Source organism: Pseudopipra pipra, chromosome 5, assembly GCF_036250125.1.
Source record: "Pseudopipra pipra isolate bDixPip1 chromosome 5, bDixPip1.hap1, whole genome shotgun sequence".
Lineage (NCBI taxonomy): Eukaryota > Metazoa > Chordata > Aves > Passeriformes > Pipridae > Pseudopipra > Pseudopipra pipra.
The window spans coordinates 35,634,992-35,653,672 of NC_087553.1; the positions used below are offsets into that span (position 1 = coordinate 35,634,992).

General features: G+C 33.8%; 1 protein-coding gene across 6 annotated transcripts in view; it reads right to left on the reverse strand.

Moving 5' to 3' along the window:
- The window catches only part of PTPRQ (protein tyrosine phosphatase receptor type Q), a 136,985-nt gene that overhangs the window by 101,777 nt on the left and 16,527 nt on the right, over window positions 1-18,681 (reverse strand). For 4 of the 6 annotated variants that reach the window (XM_064655578.1, XM_064655577.1, XM_064655583.1 and 1 more), the window contains exons 8-20: window positions 18,026-18,310; window positions 17,154-17,423; window positions 15,730-15,990; window positions 14,116-14,246; window positions 13,827-13,956; window positions 12,205-12,355; window positions 11,608-11,714; window positions 11,030-11,127; window positions 7,256-7,418; window positions 5,370-5,630; window positions 3,579-3,739; window positions 2,508-2,619; window positions 1,614-1,840 (exon numbers count right to left, since the gene is read on the reverse strand). In XM_064655578.1, coding sequence (XP_064511648.1) covers window positions 1,614-1,840; window positions 2,508-2,619; window positions 3,579-3,739; window positions 5,370-5,630; window positions 7,256-7,418; window positions 11,030-11,127; window positions 11,608-11,714; window positions 12,205-12,355; window positions 13,827-13,956; window positions 14,116-14,246; window positions 15,730-15,990; window positions 17,154-17,423; window positions 18,026-18,310 — 2,357 coding nt within the window. The other 2 variants (XM_064655580.1, XM_064655582.1) reach the window with 2 other exon arrangements.

Here is an 18,681-nt window from a genome sequence, read left to right on the forward strand (position 1 = left end):
GGTAATGTCACATTATTTACCAGAAAGAATTTCACAAAAGGATCAAGCCAGGTACCCTAAAACAGTGAAGAATTTTCACTTATACAAAATTCAAGAGCTACTTCTAATGATACAATAGACCTCAAACATTAACCAAAGAACCACAAGAAATTCCTCAAGAGAAGGAAAACAAGTCATATTTCTTTTTGTACACATATATGAAGTAGAAAGTGTTCCACCTTAGTGGTTATTAGTGGGTCACAAATCATTGAATCAAATTCTGCTCTAAGATCAATGTTTCAGGCATCAGGAATGGGAAAAATTTCTTCCCATATATATCAAGAAAGGGCAAATTACTGCTAAATAAAACAAATTACTTAAAATGCCTCACAGTTTTCCCAAGGAAGATTTATATATTGAGCAAAGGATGTAATTTCCAAAGCCTTTAATAATGAACCCCACAGAAGAGCTCTGGTGGTACTCCTGATTGCAAATTGAGTTCTCTTAATAATGTCATTTATCTGAGGAGATTGATCTGCTTAGATCCCAAGTGTTAATGCTTTTATCAAATAGCAGAAAAACTTTTTTCTTTTAGGGGGGTGGGGTTTTTTAGTAGATGACCGGAGGCAGGAGTCTAAATGATAAAAATTTCTCAAGCTGTGGATATACTGGCTTTATCAGCACAGTTATCAGCACTAGATTGACAGTGAGCAACTTTCCCACAATGGCAGACATAATTACATTTTTTACTTTCTTACATACACACACCACCCTTACAAAGGATCCTTGCACAGCCTTATTCCTAGCCTGGTCAACTTCAATTTTCTTTATAGGTTTGTGCTGTATGAAATTACATCACAGAATCAGAGAATATTCTAAGTTGGAAGAGACCCAAGAAGGATCATCAAGTCCAACTCTAAAATAAAGGGCCCAACAGGGATCAAACCTACAACCTTGGCTTTATTAGCACCCTGCTTTAACCAGTTGAGCTAATCTCAGGGTCATGATATGGAATGAAGCAAATCAAAAACATAATTTCATTTAATTCTTGATTTTGAAAAGAGGAACCTCTCCGAGGTTCTTGTGAAAGAGTAAGTCAGGCAAAGAATTGCTTGGCAACTACTGCCAAGAGAATAGCAGTTAATTTCTGTCCACTTGAAGTCATGTATTGTTGAAGAGTTCAGAGATGGATCAGGAGTGCCTAATCTCAATGTAAACAAGTTCCATACATAGAAGACCTTCTTTTCTGGATCTGGCTGAGATTATTTAGAAATCTACATGTAATATCCAAAGTGCACCAGTCATTTGAAAGATTAAAACTCAATGAAGATGAGGATGGATTTAGATGTTTCTGAAAATTCTACCCTTTGCTTTTCATATTTTAGCACATAATGCCATATTTCAATAAGAGTATCAATAGAAGAAACTACATTTCAATACAATTTTGGCTGGAAATATTTTTAAGTACATTCAAAAACATTACTGCAAACAAACACCTGACTAGTGTATTTTGTAATATGGCAACAATTTATTAGCAATGTCCCTCTGAAAACTCTATAGGGACTACTATAAACTTACACAATTTACAATTAATCAGAATTCAAAATACTAAGAGTCATTTGTAAAGCTTTTACCATAATTTCATAAGTCGTTCCAGGATTAAGATTGGTGAGAAGAACTTCCAAACTATCTGGCTTTGTTGTGACCTGTGTATAAGCTGTTTGCCTCCATGGGCAGACTTCTTTATATTTAACAATATAGGAGAGAATTCTGCCATTTGGATGCAGTGGTGTATTCCATGACAGCAGAATCCCAGCAGAGCCCACTCTTTCACCTGCAAGGTACACAGGGGGTCCAGGATCTAAAAAAACCCATACACATAACCAGTTGTTAATTAATTTTCCTAATAGTGGAGACAGATTCACAGATTCTATAGAGAAATTAAATCATCTGCCAGCATAAACTCATAAAACTACCAAAAACTGATGTACTTTTGAAAAAAAAACTTTTTTTCTGGCTAGAGTCCTATTACAAAAACGATTAAATGAATTTTGGAGCACTGGAACTATTCTCCTGTAAGAATGTAAAAAATGTAATGCTCAAGATCTTTGTCTTAAAACCACACTTTAATGACAGTTTGATATTCGACATATTCCAGCATTTTAATTAAAGTTCTTTTCCATGACACATTCAAAAGCAAATTCGCTGTCTTAAAAAACACATCTGATATGGCTACTTTTTTTTTTTAAATATCTCCGAACATTTCTGTATGTGCCACTATACATATAAATTGAGGTATGGATATTACTACATAACACAATAGTAAATTTTTCAAAAGCTTGAAAATTCTCATGCTCTCATAGAACAGATCAGATTCAGTGTATTTTTAAACAGTTAAAGAAGATGAAAGATTTTAATCACTGTTCAAAACTGATTATAATTTCTTGGATACTACTGTGCATATAATAACACAAAAAAGTTTAGTTTAAAAAAAATCAACGAAATTTCATCAGTCATTTTTAACTCACTTGTCACGTTTGTTGTCACTGTTCTACTTGCAGGTGAACTATAAAGTGAAGAAGAAACTGCAGACACTGTAACATTGTATGTTGTTCCAGGAATAGTATTAGAAAAATCAGCCTGAAATAGGACATAGATTTATTTAAGTCTTATACCAAGAAACATAAAAATGAAAAAACAAACAAACAGAAAACAGAAGACAAAACAGAAAAAAAAAATCACAGAAAAATTTAATCATTTCATTACTGAAAGTGATCTGTCAATAAGCTTTTAGAGATATAACAGAATTTGCAACAGTAAAAGATAGTAGGTTACATCTGTTAGCTACACTACAGTATTTTGCTATCTTATTTAACTATCCTCCCTAAGATAAGTATAACATTCAATATTAAAGAACAACAAAATTAACTATTAATTTTATCAGAGAATCACTATACAGGTTTTTCTGTGTTATCATTATCAAAGTAAAGATGAGGCATTATAGAATTCCTCTTGGAAAGAATGAACAAAAAAGCAACCTGAAAAACAAGGTTTTGACCCTTAAGCTAGCCCATCCTTTGAAATCAATATAATTAATTTTTTTTAGCAAGCTGCTATATAAAATACCTGTATCTTTGCAGTTCCAATGAAAAAAAAAAGCAAAATATCCAGAACAACCATTATTTCTGTTAATACTGTTATAATTTCCAGACCGCAGAATCAAAAAGTGCTCCGATATCTTTTTGATGGCTTAGCAGTGAAGTGTTGCCTGCATTAATGATTTAAGCGCAGATCTTCCCGGCAAGTGCACAATTAATGAGTCTGTATTACTCAATAGCTCTGCCCTTCCCTTGTTAAACTATTCATGAACCCTTGGATGACTGGCTGTATCCTTCTAGTAGACTTTAAAAAAAAAGTAAACTCACTACTTGTTGTTAAGTAACAAACTCTGTTTGCTGAAATTTGCTCTCACCAATTTTTCATTAACACTTTCATATTCATATTCGCATTAAACAGCTAAGGGGGAAAGTTTCAATTTCTCACCAGCACAGTGCATAAGGAAAAGCTGGCCATGCAAGTCCTGTAATAAAAGCACATACTTGATACTTCCTAACTCCAAGATCTAGGATAACAACAGAAGCATGATCAGGAATAAGATCCACATGAAATCTGTCTACAAGTCCATATGGTAGTCTCCAATACAGTGAAAAAAAATATGATGAAACATTGAAGAATCTAAGTCCTTCTGGCTTTGCAGGTTCTGAAAGAGAATTTTGGAATAAAAGACATTAACACCCTTGAAAAATATATTAGTAGGTACGACTAAATGTAAAAGCATCCAAGAAGAGTTTACTTGCTACATGAAGGATAATTGCTAATTAGTCTGGGTACTACAGTTGCTATACTAGCTCTGAGACTTGGCTGATAGGCTCCCAAGTACATTGTGTGGAAATCTCCACTCCCAGAGAGCAAGCTCAAGGATCTCTGCCCAGTGTTCAGTTAACACTGCTGAACAGTCCTGGTGTTTCTGCTGCCCTCAGCCTTAAAGTTAGCGCTACTATTACTGACATAAGTAGAGTTGCTGTTGAAATTCAACATATAGCTGGTCTTAACTCTTTCATACATTTCATGTATATGTAATCCTAGTAATTCCATGAACTCTAGTGAGTTAAGTCCCCAAAATTTGGGTAGTCTGTTCCTTTTTTTAAAGTCGAGTTCCCACCTGCTCCTGTCACACTATCTCATTTTCATCTGCCTTTAAATGCACCTTTAAATATGAATCATCCACTCTAAGCCTAATAATGAATCAAATATTAAGTTCTTCAATAGGCCATTAAAATGTAGCCTTGTGTATCTGTCTCCTTTCTACTCTGGAACATATGCACAACTAACAGCTTTCCCTATGCTTATCTCTCAGAGCAAGCTATTTGCGAGTGATGCTATTTGCCACATTTCAAATTCACCACTACCCTTGCACTCAGTTCTCTGTCTGCTTTACTAATATGGCTCTCCAGAATTCAGACTAAATCTTCTAACACTGTTTACACATTAGTATCGTACTGCGCAGTCTGAATATCATATTGCTTCCACCCTGAAAGAGCTCCACTCCTTTTCTATTTGCTCTAAATCTGCTTAGATTATATATCTTTCACAAACTCTTTGCACTGACTATTCAAAGTTGCAGAATTGTTTCAAACAGATTACTCCAGTTCTGCCATAAAATAATCTAAAATATTAAAATATACAAATATTAACTTTAGATGTTATATTCAGTCTGTATTGTCTCGTTTTCATTTTTAACTCATTGCTTTATTTTAACACTAACAGAACAAAAAATATAAGAACAATAGTGGAGGTGGACGAGTTTAACTGAGAGCATAGTTTCTTCCTTTTAGTATATACCTATAAATTTTAAGTCCTGCTGCTGTCATCAGTGCTACTGTTTCCATGGATCTCAACTTCCTTTAAAGCTGGATTTTATGCTTTTAGAGGTCTTTTTATACAACCCAGGATTAATCTCAGTAGCTTACAATCTAAAGCCTTAACTCTACAAACATTTCTAAACCTGTTTAACTTCACTCACTGCAAAAAACCTGCTGAAAAGAGGTAAGGTAAAACCAGCTCATGTGTAACTCCTTGCAGGATAAGACCTGAAATTGGCCAAAAGAAATGCAACACAGCTAAAGACATTATGTTTCTGGTAGTGTATCTCTACATGCAGGTTGGATAGGGTATAAGTAGTGTATGTCCAGAATGACAGCAAACTATTACATGCAAGATCTCCTGAAATTTCAGTGTTATGCTATGAAGTGAGATGTAAAAAGCTAAACATGAATTGTTAGTGGCAGCTACCATTCCTTGGCAAAGAGAAAGCAAGAAACCGTACAGACCTGTTACAAATTCAATGAAAGAAGAAGCTCCTTCAGTATTTCCTTTCACTCTTTGCAGTGTGAAGTTGTAAATGCCACCAGCAGTCAAGTCCATAAAAGTGAAGTCAGCCAGTGTTCCTGGAATCCTTAACATTTTTATAAAGGTGTTGTTTGATAAAGATGCTTTATAAGAAGTGAAGTTTGTCTTGGTTGGATTCCACATTACAGTTGCAGATGAACTATTTACCATTTTTAATGTCAGACCACATATCCCAGCAGGTTCTACATAAAAATTATTCAGATTAATAATGAAAAATTTAATCACTAGTCCTTAAAACATAAGAAAATACTAATTTTTTAAAATAGATATTTTTTATTTAAACTAGTTGAGAGTTCATAGCATTGTGAAATATTGACACAAATTTTAGAACTATGTTTGTATGGCTATGTAGTAAACAGTGCCATAATGTTGCACAGAGTAAAACCTGGGAATGTATCTCCTGTGTGCATTATGTAATTTAGGGAAGAAAATTCCAAATTTATCGGATCTTCTGTAAGAACACTAACACTGCTCACTGGTAAAACAGAATGAGAATGGGAACACTTTTTAAGCAGAAGTAGAGATTTTATTCAGTTTAAAGTTTTCTAAAATACATCATAGGCCACATAAATTTGGAAAACTGTTCATCTGTTCACTTAGGAACACAGTAAATAGCATAGTCTCAGTGATTACTGCTTTTTTCCTTTTTAAATAATCCTTTTGACTATATTAAGATTCCTGAAATTGCAGATAATTTACAAATAACACCTCCATTAACCTCTGCAGCACAGCTGCAGTTAGGAAAGAAAAATGTTTCCATTCCTCTTAAAAGAAATCATCTAAATTATCAATTTATCTTGCTTGAAACTTTCCCAAAAAATATTAATTAACATGTTCTTATTATTCAACATGAAAGAAAATCCTAAAGATTTACCATTAAAATTATATAGTAAACTCTCCATAATTTAGCCATACATTATACTCATCCACAATTCTCTTGAAAATATTTACTTGAGGATAAAAATCACGTTTAGGACCATGATGATGATTATTGTGCTTCACTTTTCATTATCAAGAATCTGCAGAACTAGATCTGGGGCTTTTTTTAGAGATTCATTCATCTTTGAATAACTAAACAGAGCCTCCTTGACTATTAACTCATATAAGGAGTTATAGCCCAAACAAGCCATAGAAAATCCACTGAAAAAGGGAGGAGGTCTACGATGTGCATGTACATAAATGTGGGAGTTGATTTATTTTCTGATTACAATTAGCTGCTTTTTATCCCCTTTGGCAAGTCAGAATTCTATATAAATCTTTTTCTTCAAAACTCTTCCAAAAAAAATTTCCCTCTTTTTATGTTGTATCACAGGAGTATTGGAAAACATGCTTGCTCAGAGACAGAAAATGAGTGCAAGATACTGGTTTCTGGACCTTGTTAAGCTATTTGAAACACAATTTCTCTTACTATATTAAGCGTTCTGTGGCCTTGTACAGGAACAATCCTGCAATCTGAGACTACGGGCTTGCAAGAACTTAAGAGATGCAGAAACAATTGTAAACAAAATTCAAGGTGTTTCTCAAAGTATAGGAAGCTATTCTGGCTCTGTTAGAGCTGAAAGGATTTTGAGTTCACCTTGTTTTTCAAAGAGCTATCTTCAGCTATGTCTACACTCCTCAACTTGAATCCAGTGTGTTATGTGGAAGGGTCCTGTTTAAACAAATATCTAAAGAAGAAGTAGAACTTGCCTCCCAAAGATAAAGTTTCATTTTGAAATGCGTGACCCTTTTCAGTCACTTACAAACAATGATTTAAATGTCTCTGAATATTTACTGGTTTTCAAAACGACATAAGGTATTTTCTTACTTGTGATGACTTTTTTCTCCACAGCCACAGAGGAATCCAAGCCTTTAACTGTCCTTAAATGAAAAATATATTCTGTCCCAGGAGCCAGATTTTGCACTACAGCTCTGCTGTCATAAATAGTTCTGATAATCAGCTTTTCATTATTCATTGGACAATATGAAAGCTATTGAAGAAAAATAATTTCTTATATTAGACCATTTAACTTCATAAAAGAGATTGCAACTACCTGTAAATATAAAAATATTTAGAACATTTTCCATATTTTAAAGACAAAAAAAATCAAGAAGCTTTGTATTATGTGCCACAAGGTTGATCCACAATTACTCTAAGATTCATTAATAGCCCAGTGAACAGACAGTGGTGAAAGCAATGATTTTGAAAGTAGATGTAGGAATCAAAGTTAAGTCATGGCTTACAGATTTTTGCTCTTGGAGGAAGGATAATAAAGTATACTCTGACTGCTCAGTCACACGGCTGTACTGATGAACTGTACAGTTAACTAACTCTGTACCTTTGTGGCAAAAAAAAAGCCAACAAAACAAAAAAACCAAACCAAACAAAGGGGAAAAAAAAGACCAAAAAGACTCCACCCAAAACCATTCAACCAAAAATTCCACCTGTGCACTCTTCAGAGCTGAGATTCTAAAAAGAATCCCAAGGAATCAGTCACTCAACTCTGTTCACTGTTATGCCTTGAAAATTCTTTTGTTTACAGCCACTGCAGAGAATAAAGCTGCTGGAGATACCAAGTAATTGAAATTTGAGCACTTAACTCCTAGAGGCTGTGAGGATTCCTTCTGACCTCCCAGGCAACTCTAAGGTGACTAAAAAAATTCCTGTGACAGTCCTTTGTGGGGACATAGAAAACTGCAGACTGCTTCATAGATGCACTAGTGAAAGGCAAGATGCAGATTGTGCCTGCCCTTCAGAGGAGGGCACTAGACAAGCATCTCCAACATGCACACATGGGTTTCTCAGGCATGGCTGTTGATGCTGAGATCAAGGTTTGCAACTGCCTACATCAGCAAGTCCTGTCCTGGCACATGTTATTTCCTCCAACAGAAGGGGGATATTATACACATGGCAGTGACCTGAAAGCACTTTGGTTTAGCTCCTATTCATTTATGGAAGAACAATCCGCTTCCCCCCTGTATATTTTACCAGCATGGTGCCTATTCATGCAAACTAAATCTTGGAAACTGTCATCACCTTATTAGAATTACAGCACTGCAAGATGCTAGAAGCAAAGCTATAGATTAAAGATTTACATCTAGTATAAACAAGTTAGGAAAGTACCTTTTGTGAACTCTTCGCTCTACAAACTACAATATATTGCATAGAGAGTTGCTGATCAGACATAATTAATTTTAAATGATTAGTAAAATGATCCCTTTTATGCAGGTGCACCTTACTAAGCAACCAGTCTACGGAAGCCTTTCTCATTAAAGATTTAAAGATAAGCTCATTTATGCAAACAAAGCACTGTCTAATGTGACTGGCTGCTTGCTCTATGAGATCCTGAGCAATAATACCATGCCATAAAGATCAATATTACAGATGACAATTATTTTCCACAGGATGGTAAAAATAGCATGACCACATTCAAAAGTGTATCTGAACAGTTTCAAAACAGGAACAAGATAATTGAATTTAATTTTAAAATTTGTAAAAATATGCCAGGCTACACCAGCAAACAGTGTTGAGAGGTTAACTGGCTACTCTTATCCATTCAGATCAATGCAACTTTACACTAATGAAGAGAGAAGAAATATCAAGGAACTATTCTAAGGATACTTAGATTTCAAGGTTTAGGTAAGGATATAATTGAAGTCATGGGAGAGAGGGAGTAAAATAATTGAACACTGTAGTACTAGAGTATAAACCATGTAGACCTTTTAAGGAAAGTACTTTGTCTCATTGTATACTAAAAAATATCCTAGACTAGTAAATTAACTGTACAAGATTATATCTCTAAATCTATATTGATTCAAATGACATGTTTAAAACAACACTACACTATCACAAAGTTTTATTGACCACATTATTGTGCCGACACAGTAGCTGCAAAATGCAAAGGATGATACAAGACAGATTGCAAAAGCCAGGACACGAAAGGGAGACTGGTTGCATGTCATAGTGAAATATGATCCATGTACTAAGTATTTAGATGTCATAATGAATTTTTTCTGAAAGAGAAGTGAGAGAAGCAAAATAACTCTAGATTTTTTTGCAAGTGATATGATTCAAACTACAAATGCTGAAGAGCCACGCTGTTATATCAGCTTCTTTGTGAGAAAAAAATTAAAAGTCCAGTGTAGTGAAATTTAATTATAAAAGGAGAGCTACTGAACAATGATCAAGCAAATTAAAAGAAAATTATGGAGAGTACCCAAATGTGTCATGGTATAAAAAACATTGAAATGCAACTTTGACACATAATATGACTCAAAACTTTGTAGAGGGAATGCAGAAAGAGCAAAACCATTTGAATAGTAAAAAGTATTACTTCGAGAATGATATCATTAAAAACTGCAGACCTTGTCTATACAAGAAAAATAAAGTCTATACGCTTATGTAATTTATGCAAGCTAACTTAAGAAGCACAAGGAAGCAAGGCAGAGCAGAAACACAGGTTAGTGGGCCAAAAGAGACTGAAAAGAAAATTGAAAAGGGTGTAATAACTTATAAAACCAGTGATTTAAACACACAATGAGCTTATCTGGATGTTGGAGAGACCACTAGCAGACCAAAATACAAAGTGAAGACTCAGTGTAGACAAGGCATCTGAGAAATAGTAACTGAAATATTTGTTTCAATGGTAAGTATGTTCCCACACAGAATCATTATTAATGAACTATGAATTTTCAGTCAAATTGAAATGTTCACAGAAGAGGTTTAAAAATAGTCTGACAGTAGTCAGAAAGGTAGACAGCATGCTATTGCCTAGGAAAGAAATAGGAAGCATCTGATTACTCCACTGTGTACCCACACCTATGTGAACAACCAATCTCAAGAAGGATATCAAAGGCTTAGAAAAACTAAAGAGAAAGATAATAAGAGATGTAGAACATCTTCCATAAAAGAATGCTGCTTAAAAGACAATTGAGAAAATTGAAGTTTATAAAATGACAAGTATGGGTATGGTGAACAGGGAAGTACTAGCTATTTCTAATACTTTTTTAAACAGGACATAAAAAAATTCCAAAGTATAAATGATTGAACAAAGTCAGGAATAGTAACTAGTTTTATTTACATATAACCAAATCCCTAAACTTCTTAATGCCCAAGGCCAGGAGGGTATGGGTGGTATCAAATGTTTGCAGTTTTGTTTAATAAATTGCTGTATTAAAAAAAAGTTTTATTCTGTAACTTTCTAAACAAAACATTTAGATTCTTCTATATGGAATGTATTTTTTATCTTTCACTGTAATTAAACAAATTTGTATTACAAATTTGGAAAGCTAAGGAAAAAAGATTACATTTCAGTTGCATTCAACCCTTGATCTGTAATCTTTTTTATTGCACACTAGCTGAAAAATCAATTTTTGAAAGCTATGAAAAGTATAATTTTAGAATATTCTTTTTTTTAAATTGTTATGCAATAGGAAGTATGTATTTAGCTGGTCTTCCCCCATAGCAGTATTCCCTCTCATGCTTCCACGGGTTATACAGACAAATGTTTATTGCTGGGTTTGCAGTACGTGCAGAATGATAACTTCATTGAGAAATTACCAAAAAAAAAATTACATTGGTTTCTTCCCATCCTTATCTCACCTGAAACATATCAAATCCTCCTCTTGGTAGTTTCCAAGAAAGATAGACTGTATTTTCTTCTTGTCCAAACACCTGTAAATCTGATGGTGGATCAGGATCTGAGAATGCAAAATTTAAATTTAAAATTATCTATATTAATTTTAAGGAAATTGGCATTTGCAGAATACACTACTGTAATTCATTATTTTATAGTTCCATGTAGTAATAGATTTCATTTTGCACTTAAGAAGACCTTCAAATAAATGAAAATTGCCTCCACATATTAGCGATAGAATCAGAAATAAAATAAAAATTTGTAAATTTTTATGGAAAATTTTATCGTCCTAATACTACTGCTGATTCAGTTACTGGCAGAACCCCATTAAATACAGATGAAACTTGTTTGTGTTTTAAAAGCTTTTATATGCTTAGTAGCTTTCAAATATGTTTAGATTGAAAAGAAAGATTTACATTAATTAATCCAGACATTATTAAGATGCATTGATTTAGTAAGGAATAGCTTTTCTAAGACAATACCTTAAAATGTAACAACTGTAGTTATTTGAAACTGTGAAAAGTCATTAATAAACTGAACCTACAGGTGTTAATCTTGAGGATGGTAGGGTGACTCCTTTTTAATGCGTTGGTTGTCACAATACTGATTAGGAAATCAGTGCCTGGCAGAAGATGTTCAAATTTGTACATTCTACAAAGATTAAAAGAAGAGATTGTGTTCTTTAGGATTCTAGAAATGCACATTTCTTCATATATTTAATTTTTATAGTTTTATGGATATTATTTACACATGATGTGTATACACATGTTTATATGTTGTCACTCAAAAAATATTTTAGTATTATGAAATCTTAAATAGGCTGCATTACACTATGGTTCACAGTAATTTCAAGTACTAGAAAGTCCTGAAGTATTAAATTAAACATCCAGAATTGCACACAGGTTCTACTTCTGCTCACTCCAATGCAGTATTTTGTTTGGTCTTCTTTGCACAAGCACATCATATGAGACCTGCAATTTGTTAAAAAAATGCAATTCTTAAAGTACATGGTATAGTACCATATGTCAACTAAATTATCAAATACATATATAAATAACAGGACAGGCTACTTATTTTAAATATATAGTGAAACAGCTGCTTTGAGTTCATATCAGTTATTTTTTAAATGTAATCATCATACCTTACATCAGAAGGTAACATTTTCTTCTCATTGAAGTCTTTACTATTTATTGAAAGAACATATCCATCAAATATATTTTGGGCTGGTGGCCAGGTGACAGTTATTGATTCAGAGCCTCTGCTATAGTTCAGATATTTAGCTGCGCTTGGTACTGTGAGGCAATACAACAAAATACATTGATTCAAAAAAGCATTTTAAACACATTTCTTTATGACAGGCCTCTCATCATCAGAATCCAATGCAAACTCCACAAAATTTATGCCATGTCCCTCCTTATCTCAAGGACATACAGACTACTACCACTGTGGTAACGTGTACAGGGACTTTTGCTATCCAGGAGATCCAGAGCCAAACTGTTTGCTGCTCTGTAATGCTACATAGTGCAGTTCTGATATCACTGATGTGGAGTTCCTCAAAAATGGACAATTCCTCAAGAAAAGAAATGTCAGTATAAGAGGTAGCATACTGGACAGAGACCAAAGTCATGAGTAGCACAGTGTCTCTTATTCAACAGTGACCAAAAGCATATGTCTCCAGAAAAGCAAGAATTGCATAGAATGGTAATCCCCTTCTTAATCTCCCAAACTGCAGTTTGCAGCCCAAGAACTTCATGAGCCAAAGGTGATTTTTTTTAATTTAGTAAACCTCGGCAGATTTTTCTTTTGTAAATGTCTTTGGTCTGCACTTGAACATATGATCACAACCATGACATAAAATATCTTGTGGCCAGAAGTTCTGCAATTTATCTACAAATTTAGTAAACAATCATTTGCATTTGTTTGTTTTCTACTTTCTCTCTTCTAGTTTCAAGTCCTTAATTCTTGAAAAGGAAGTGTCAGTGAATTATCATTTACTTGCTCCATATTTGCCTCTCCATGATTTGTCCTCTTAGAAATTATTTTACATCACACTTTACATTCCTGTATCAGTTCTACCTCACTGGTACCTTAAATACAACACATTACGTATCTTCGATCACAGATGTTGAACCATTTCAATCACATCTACTATGCTTTATTTTTCCACATTAGGTTAGAGGAAAACATAACATGCCAGATCTAATAGCTTGAGAGGCCATGTTCTTAGGTTCAAGCAGCTAGCAGTATTAGAATAGAGGAGAACTACACTGCTGAGAATCAAATGTCCTAAATGTAGAAAAGCCCAAATTTCCTTGTGATATACAGGGAGGCCAATGAGAAAACATCATAAAACTAATTTAGCTCTGAACATTTAAGCATGTTCAAACTCAGCACTGAAGTGAAAAATGAAGAATTAAAGAGAAGTCTAAGAAAAAAAATTTGTTTTCTGTAGTGCTGGTAGCCAGTGCTGGTGCGCAAGTATCAGTTACTGGACTGTACAGCTTGTTGAGTCAACAGGAAGTCAACATTGGTAGTTCATCGTACACAGGAACCATATTCAGATTCTTAAAAGTCACTTGCAGACAAAGAATAAGAAAAATAACAATGTAAGTGAATAATTATAAGAAAATAAGAAAAATTTGTAAGAAAATTATGAAGATGGTTGAATTACTTTTCTCTGAGACAAAAAAGAAATTCAGAAAGAAAGTAAGACATATATAAGGAGTAAAACAAATACTAAATTTGACAACATTGTGGTCTCACCTGTGTCTATTTCCTTTGTCACAAAAATACTATCTCTGAAACCCTCTTTCTCTGTTCGAATTGCAAAATTGTACAGTTTACCAGGACTAAGGTTGGAAAACATTGCTGTTTCTTGCTTAACCTTCTGGACCTAGAAATACAAATACAGCTTTCACAAAACTGCTTACAAAATTTTCTTATCTTATGTAAATGGTATATCCAACAATTTTAATGGGGGATATAGCTTCTTAATAGAAGACTGACAAATAACTGCATTGCTTATACACAAGTGGTGTTCTAAAAAATATACCCTGAAAGCACTTGCACAATTTGTGCATATAACTTCATATTGCTCAAAATCTCCATCAGCCTGATCCCAAGTAATCTGTATTGAAGTGTCAGTAACGTCACCTTCTCGTACATTGAGCGGAGCTGCCAGACCTACAGAAGAACATAAAACACATTACAGTTCAATCCAATACTTTGTTCAGTCTAACACTTTTTGTATCTCCTGTGTAGACATAAAAGCGAAGACAACCAGTAATAGATTCAAACAAATAGAAATCTGATCTCAGGCATGCAGACACACAGCAATTCCAAAACTGAGAAAGGAAAAAATGGTGAAACAAAAAAAAATATAGGAAAATTACTTGCTTCTTTATCTTAAAATTACATGAGGCTGAACACACACATCTCCAAGGACAGAGCTGGCACTCCAAGGTGGGAAAGTGCTCCAGAATTAAGTTGATCCCTCCAATACCACCCCCATAATGGCCATAACGTACTTAAATTTTGTCAAACAGCTCAGCAAAACTGGGTATATCAGGCTAGACAAATATGCTTTATCCCTAATTAGTATAGTCTTGTCAGGTACAATTCAGATCACTTTACAGAGGAGTATCCACTCTTCTTTACATCTATTTCATTCCTATCACAACTGGTTTTGTCTGGAATATACCAAAATGCACACTTTTTTCAAGAAAAACTGTGTACATGTGAGGGATCAGGACTTTTTTTTCTTCCAAGTTTTTGGGGGCCCAGAAGAGACAGACAAAAATTGGGTTTTCTAAGGCAGTTTGCCACTAAATTTATAAAATCCTGTCACGAGATTGGTCAAACACAAAGTTTTTATTGTGAAAATCCTTGAAAGCTGATTTTTCTTAAAAAATCAGCTTTCTAGTCTTTCACAATCTAGGAAAGATTTTTCTGTCTTGCCATCATTCTCTTCTTCTTTCTTCCTTAATTCTTCCTATCCTATCTTAATTTTTCCTTGGATAAAATTTCTACTCTGAAAGAAACAGAGCAGAAAAGAATTTCAAAGGAAAATTATAAAATGGGAAAAGAAAATCTTATGGAAGTATAAAGATAATAAAAAATAGGAAAGTCAAACCAGAATTTCAGCAGGTATTTTTAGACAGTTTTGAAGTTCCTACTAAAATTTCGTTTTTAAAACCTTTGCTAGAATTTTTTTTAATGTCTTTGTTATTGAATTTATTATCTTGGAGAATCTCAATGTTTTTATTACTTGCTTAAAGATGCATCAGGAGGAATGAGCTTCATAATTTCAAGACACAGAAGTAACTCCATTGATACTCATCCGCTGGTTTAAAGTAAGCTGTCAAAATGTGTTTTGCTGCCTATAAGGACAACAATTTAATACAGCCCCAAATCCTGAAATACTTGCTAGACATTTTATAGACAATATAAAAACCACAATTTAGCAAGTTTAGAAATTATAAGGTATTGTTATAGTCTTGTTTAAAAATCAGCTAATGTTAGAACAACTACAAATTGCTTACAGATATATCAAGATGATTTGTGAATAGGATGTCTTTTCTATTGCACTGAAGTAAAAATAAAGTTAAAAAGGTTCAAAAATCAGGATTTTATATGGTGCAATTTTATAAGAACTTAAAATACTTACATGTTTTTACACCATATATATGGTAACAGGAGCTCAACATTTTTCCACTTTTTGTGGAAACACAGAAATCATATTCTGTTCCTGCAGTAAGGTTTTCAATTTTTATTTTACCATCACTTTTTAAAGTGAATGTTGCATTAGGTCCTTCTTTACTTGTAACATAAATGCCATCAAATACTCCAATATCAGGCATGCGAACAAATAGTACCACAGCATTGCTATAAAGCCCATAAGGAACTACAATTTGAACAGGCTTGGGCTCTAAAAAAAAAAAGAAAAAAGAAATTGCCACATGTTAAATCAGTTGAAAATAAATTAAATGAAAACCACATAGTGAATCTGAAGCAACTACCCTGAGTTACTGAGAAATATGCTTGCCCAGTGCAAAAACGAATAGCTATCACAGTAAAACATCACTTCTCAGAAACAAAGAACAACCTGATCTTTTAAGTTTTTATTACTGGAATTATCTTCTCAACCAGAACTGCACTAGGAAGGTAAGAAGGATAGCTGGAAAAATATACAGAAATGTGAATATGGACAGGGAGATGACCATGGAGAATGAGATAGGTTTGATGGATATAACATTGACGTGTTTAGTTTTCTTCCCTTACAGTTGGCTCTGACAGCTGTGAAATATCTCATCTAGAATTTTGTCATCTGTGTCATGAATGAGGTATTAAATCTAATCCTATATAAAAAATTCTGAAAAAAGATTAAGACTGCTACCCTCCAAAATACTGTAATCATTTAGAAAAAAAAAATTACAATGCAGCATTTCATGTATCTATAGTCTGACAGCTGTAGCCTTTAAATACCACTTGAATACCAAGTGAATCTTGCCCATTCCTTTCACATATGCAAAAAATTTAAACTGCACCAAAAGCATTTCAACATTTTGGTTAACTAAGACCCTTCAATAAACCTTTCCCTATGGATGAGGAAGACCCTTTGATAAACAATGTAAAGCTTTTACTTTTCACCTACTACTACTTCTAACTCTTTCTACTCCTTTCCTACTGCCCTCTCACTAATGGTAGGGCAATTTCTTTCTCACAGTTCACAGAACAACTAATGTATCTCCAAAAATAAATAGGTTGTTTCAACCATTCCAGTATTTTCCTATTTCAATGCAAATCAATGATTCACCCAGTTTCTTTTGCCAGTTGTAACAGGATTTCCAGCTATGGTCCTCATTGCAGTTGTCACTATTACCAATGCATTTTCCAAGGCTGTACCCTCCTTGCGAAAATTGTTAACTTTTCTGTTAACAACTAGGATTGGATCTGAACATTTTATATTTTAGTTTTGATCCTTGGGTATTTAGCATATTGATTTGATCTACAAAATCTGTTAGACGTAGCAACAATAGTTAGACCAATGTGTGCTATAGTCTGTAGTTTCCACCATAAACAGTATCTTACTTAAAGTGCATTGAATGGTCTTCAGTTCACTCATAGTTCCATTATTCACACTTGCCACTGCTATTTCATAAGTCGTTCCAGGAATTAGGAGATCAATCTTAAATTCTTCTGTATTGCTTAATATAAACTTTTTAGTTTCACCCATGTCTGCATTAGGTTTTACTTGAACATAGGATTCCTGACACTCTTGTGGCAGCTTCCAGCGAAGGATCACACTCTCTTCTTGTACATCCTCTGGGTGAATATAAACAGCTGTCGGTGGACTGACAGCTTGATTAAAGAAAAAGATGTCAGTATAAAACCATATATCAAACTTACAATCAATTTACAATCACTTCCCAATGATGTCTCTGGTTTATTTTTTTCTTCTAAAATGTCATGATTTTAGAACTACTGATTCATTTACTTATTTCTTAAAATGATTTACAGGCAGATTCTGTTTTCTGTTTTCTCATAACAAATAGAGACTTATTTTGCAAGCATATTCCATTCCACTGGATGTATACAGAGTAAAAAGATGACACAATCTGAGTTGCTGTATCTATTATTAGAAGAATAAATTAACCTGTTTTCACCTAAAAAAAAATTAAGAAATCACTCTAATGTTTCTACTTTGCTCAAATTAAAGACATAAACTATAAAGCAGTATTTCTCAAGCAGAATGTCACTTCTTTATCTCATACTAATATGCTGTAAGTAGGTAAATGAATAAATAAATAAGGGTATTGGTATATTCACAATTCTGGAAGGTTCTGAAGAATATCCCAACAACCACAATCTGTACAAGGCCTTAAAAATACCTTTATGCCTTGTATTTTCAATTTAAACTCTGTCTAGCAAAATAAAACATCTTAAAAAAATGGATACATCACCTGTTGTGACTAATATAGGCTTCTCATGGCAGCTGAGAGTTCCTTTCTCTGCTACGTTCTGTAAATATACCTGATATTGATGATAAGGTTTTATATTTCGTATGACTATTGAAGTCTTGCTTTTTTCAACTGGTAACTGTTCCCAGATGTTGGTTTCAGTATCCAACACGTTGACAAGGTAGTAATGAAAAGAAGCGCTGGATGAATGCTGTGGAGGATTCCATTTTAAATGTATTTCTGCAGATGAAACATATGTAGCCTCTAACTTCTGGGAGTGCAACGGCCCTATTGAATAAGATTAGGAATAGAAATAAGACAATAGTAACTCATGCCTTTCACCAATAACTGTGGGATATTTTGGGGGTCTTTTGCTTGTTTGTTTCTTTGTTTCTTTTAAATAGAGCCTGAAAACCTCACAATGCATGCTTACACACAGGCTCAAGAGTATTAGAGCAAAGGCAACCTTGACAGTGTATCAGTGACAGTGAATATTGACACATAGAGAATACTCCTACTCTCTAATTGAGGTCTTTTCTGAATCACCTAGATCTTAATGTAGAACTCAGTCTCTGAATTTAGGTCATCTCTTATATTTCAGTTCATTCAGAAATATCATCTAAGACAAATGGTATGCATTACCCAAGTTCATGGAATCA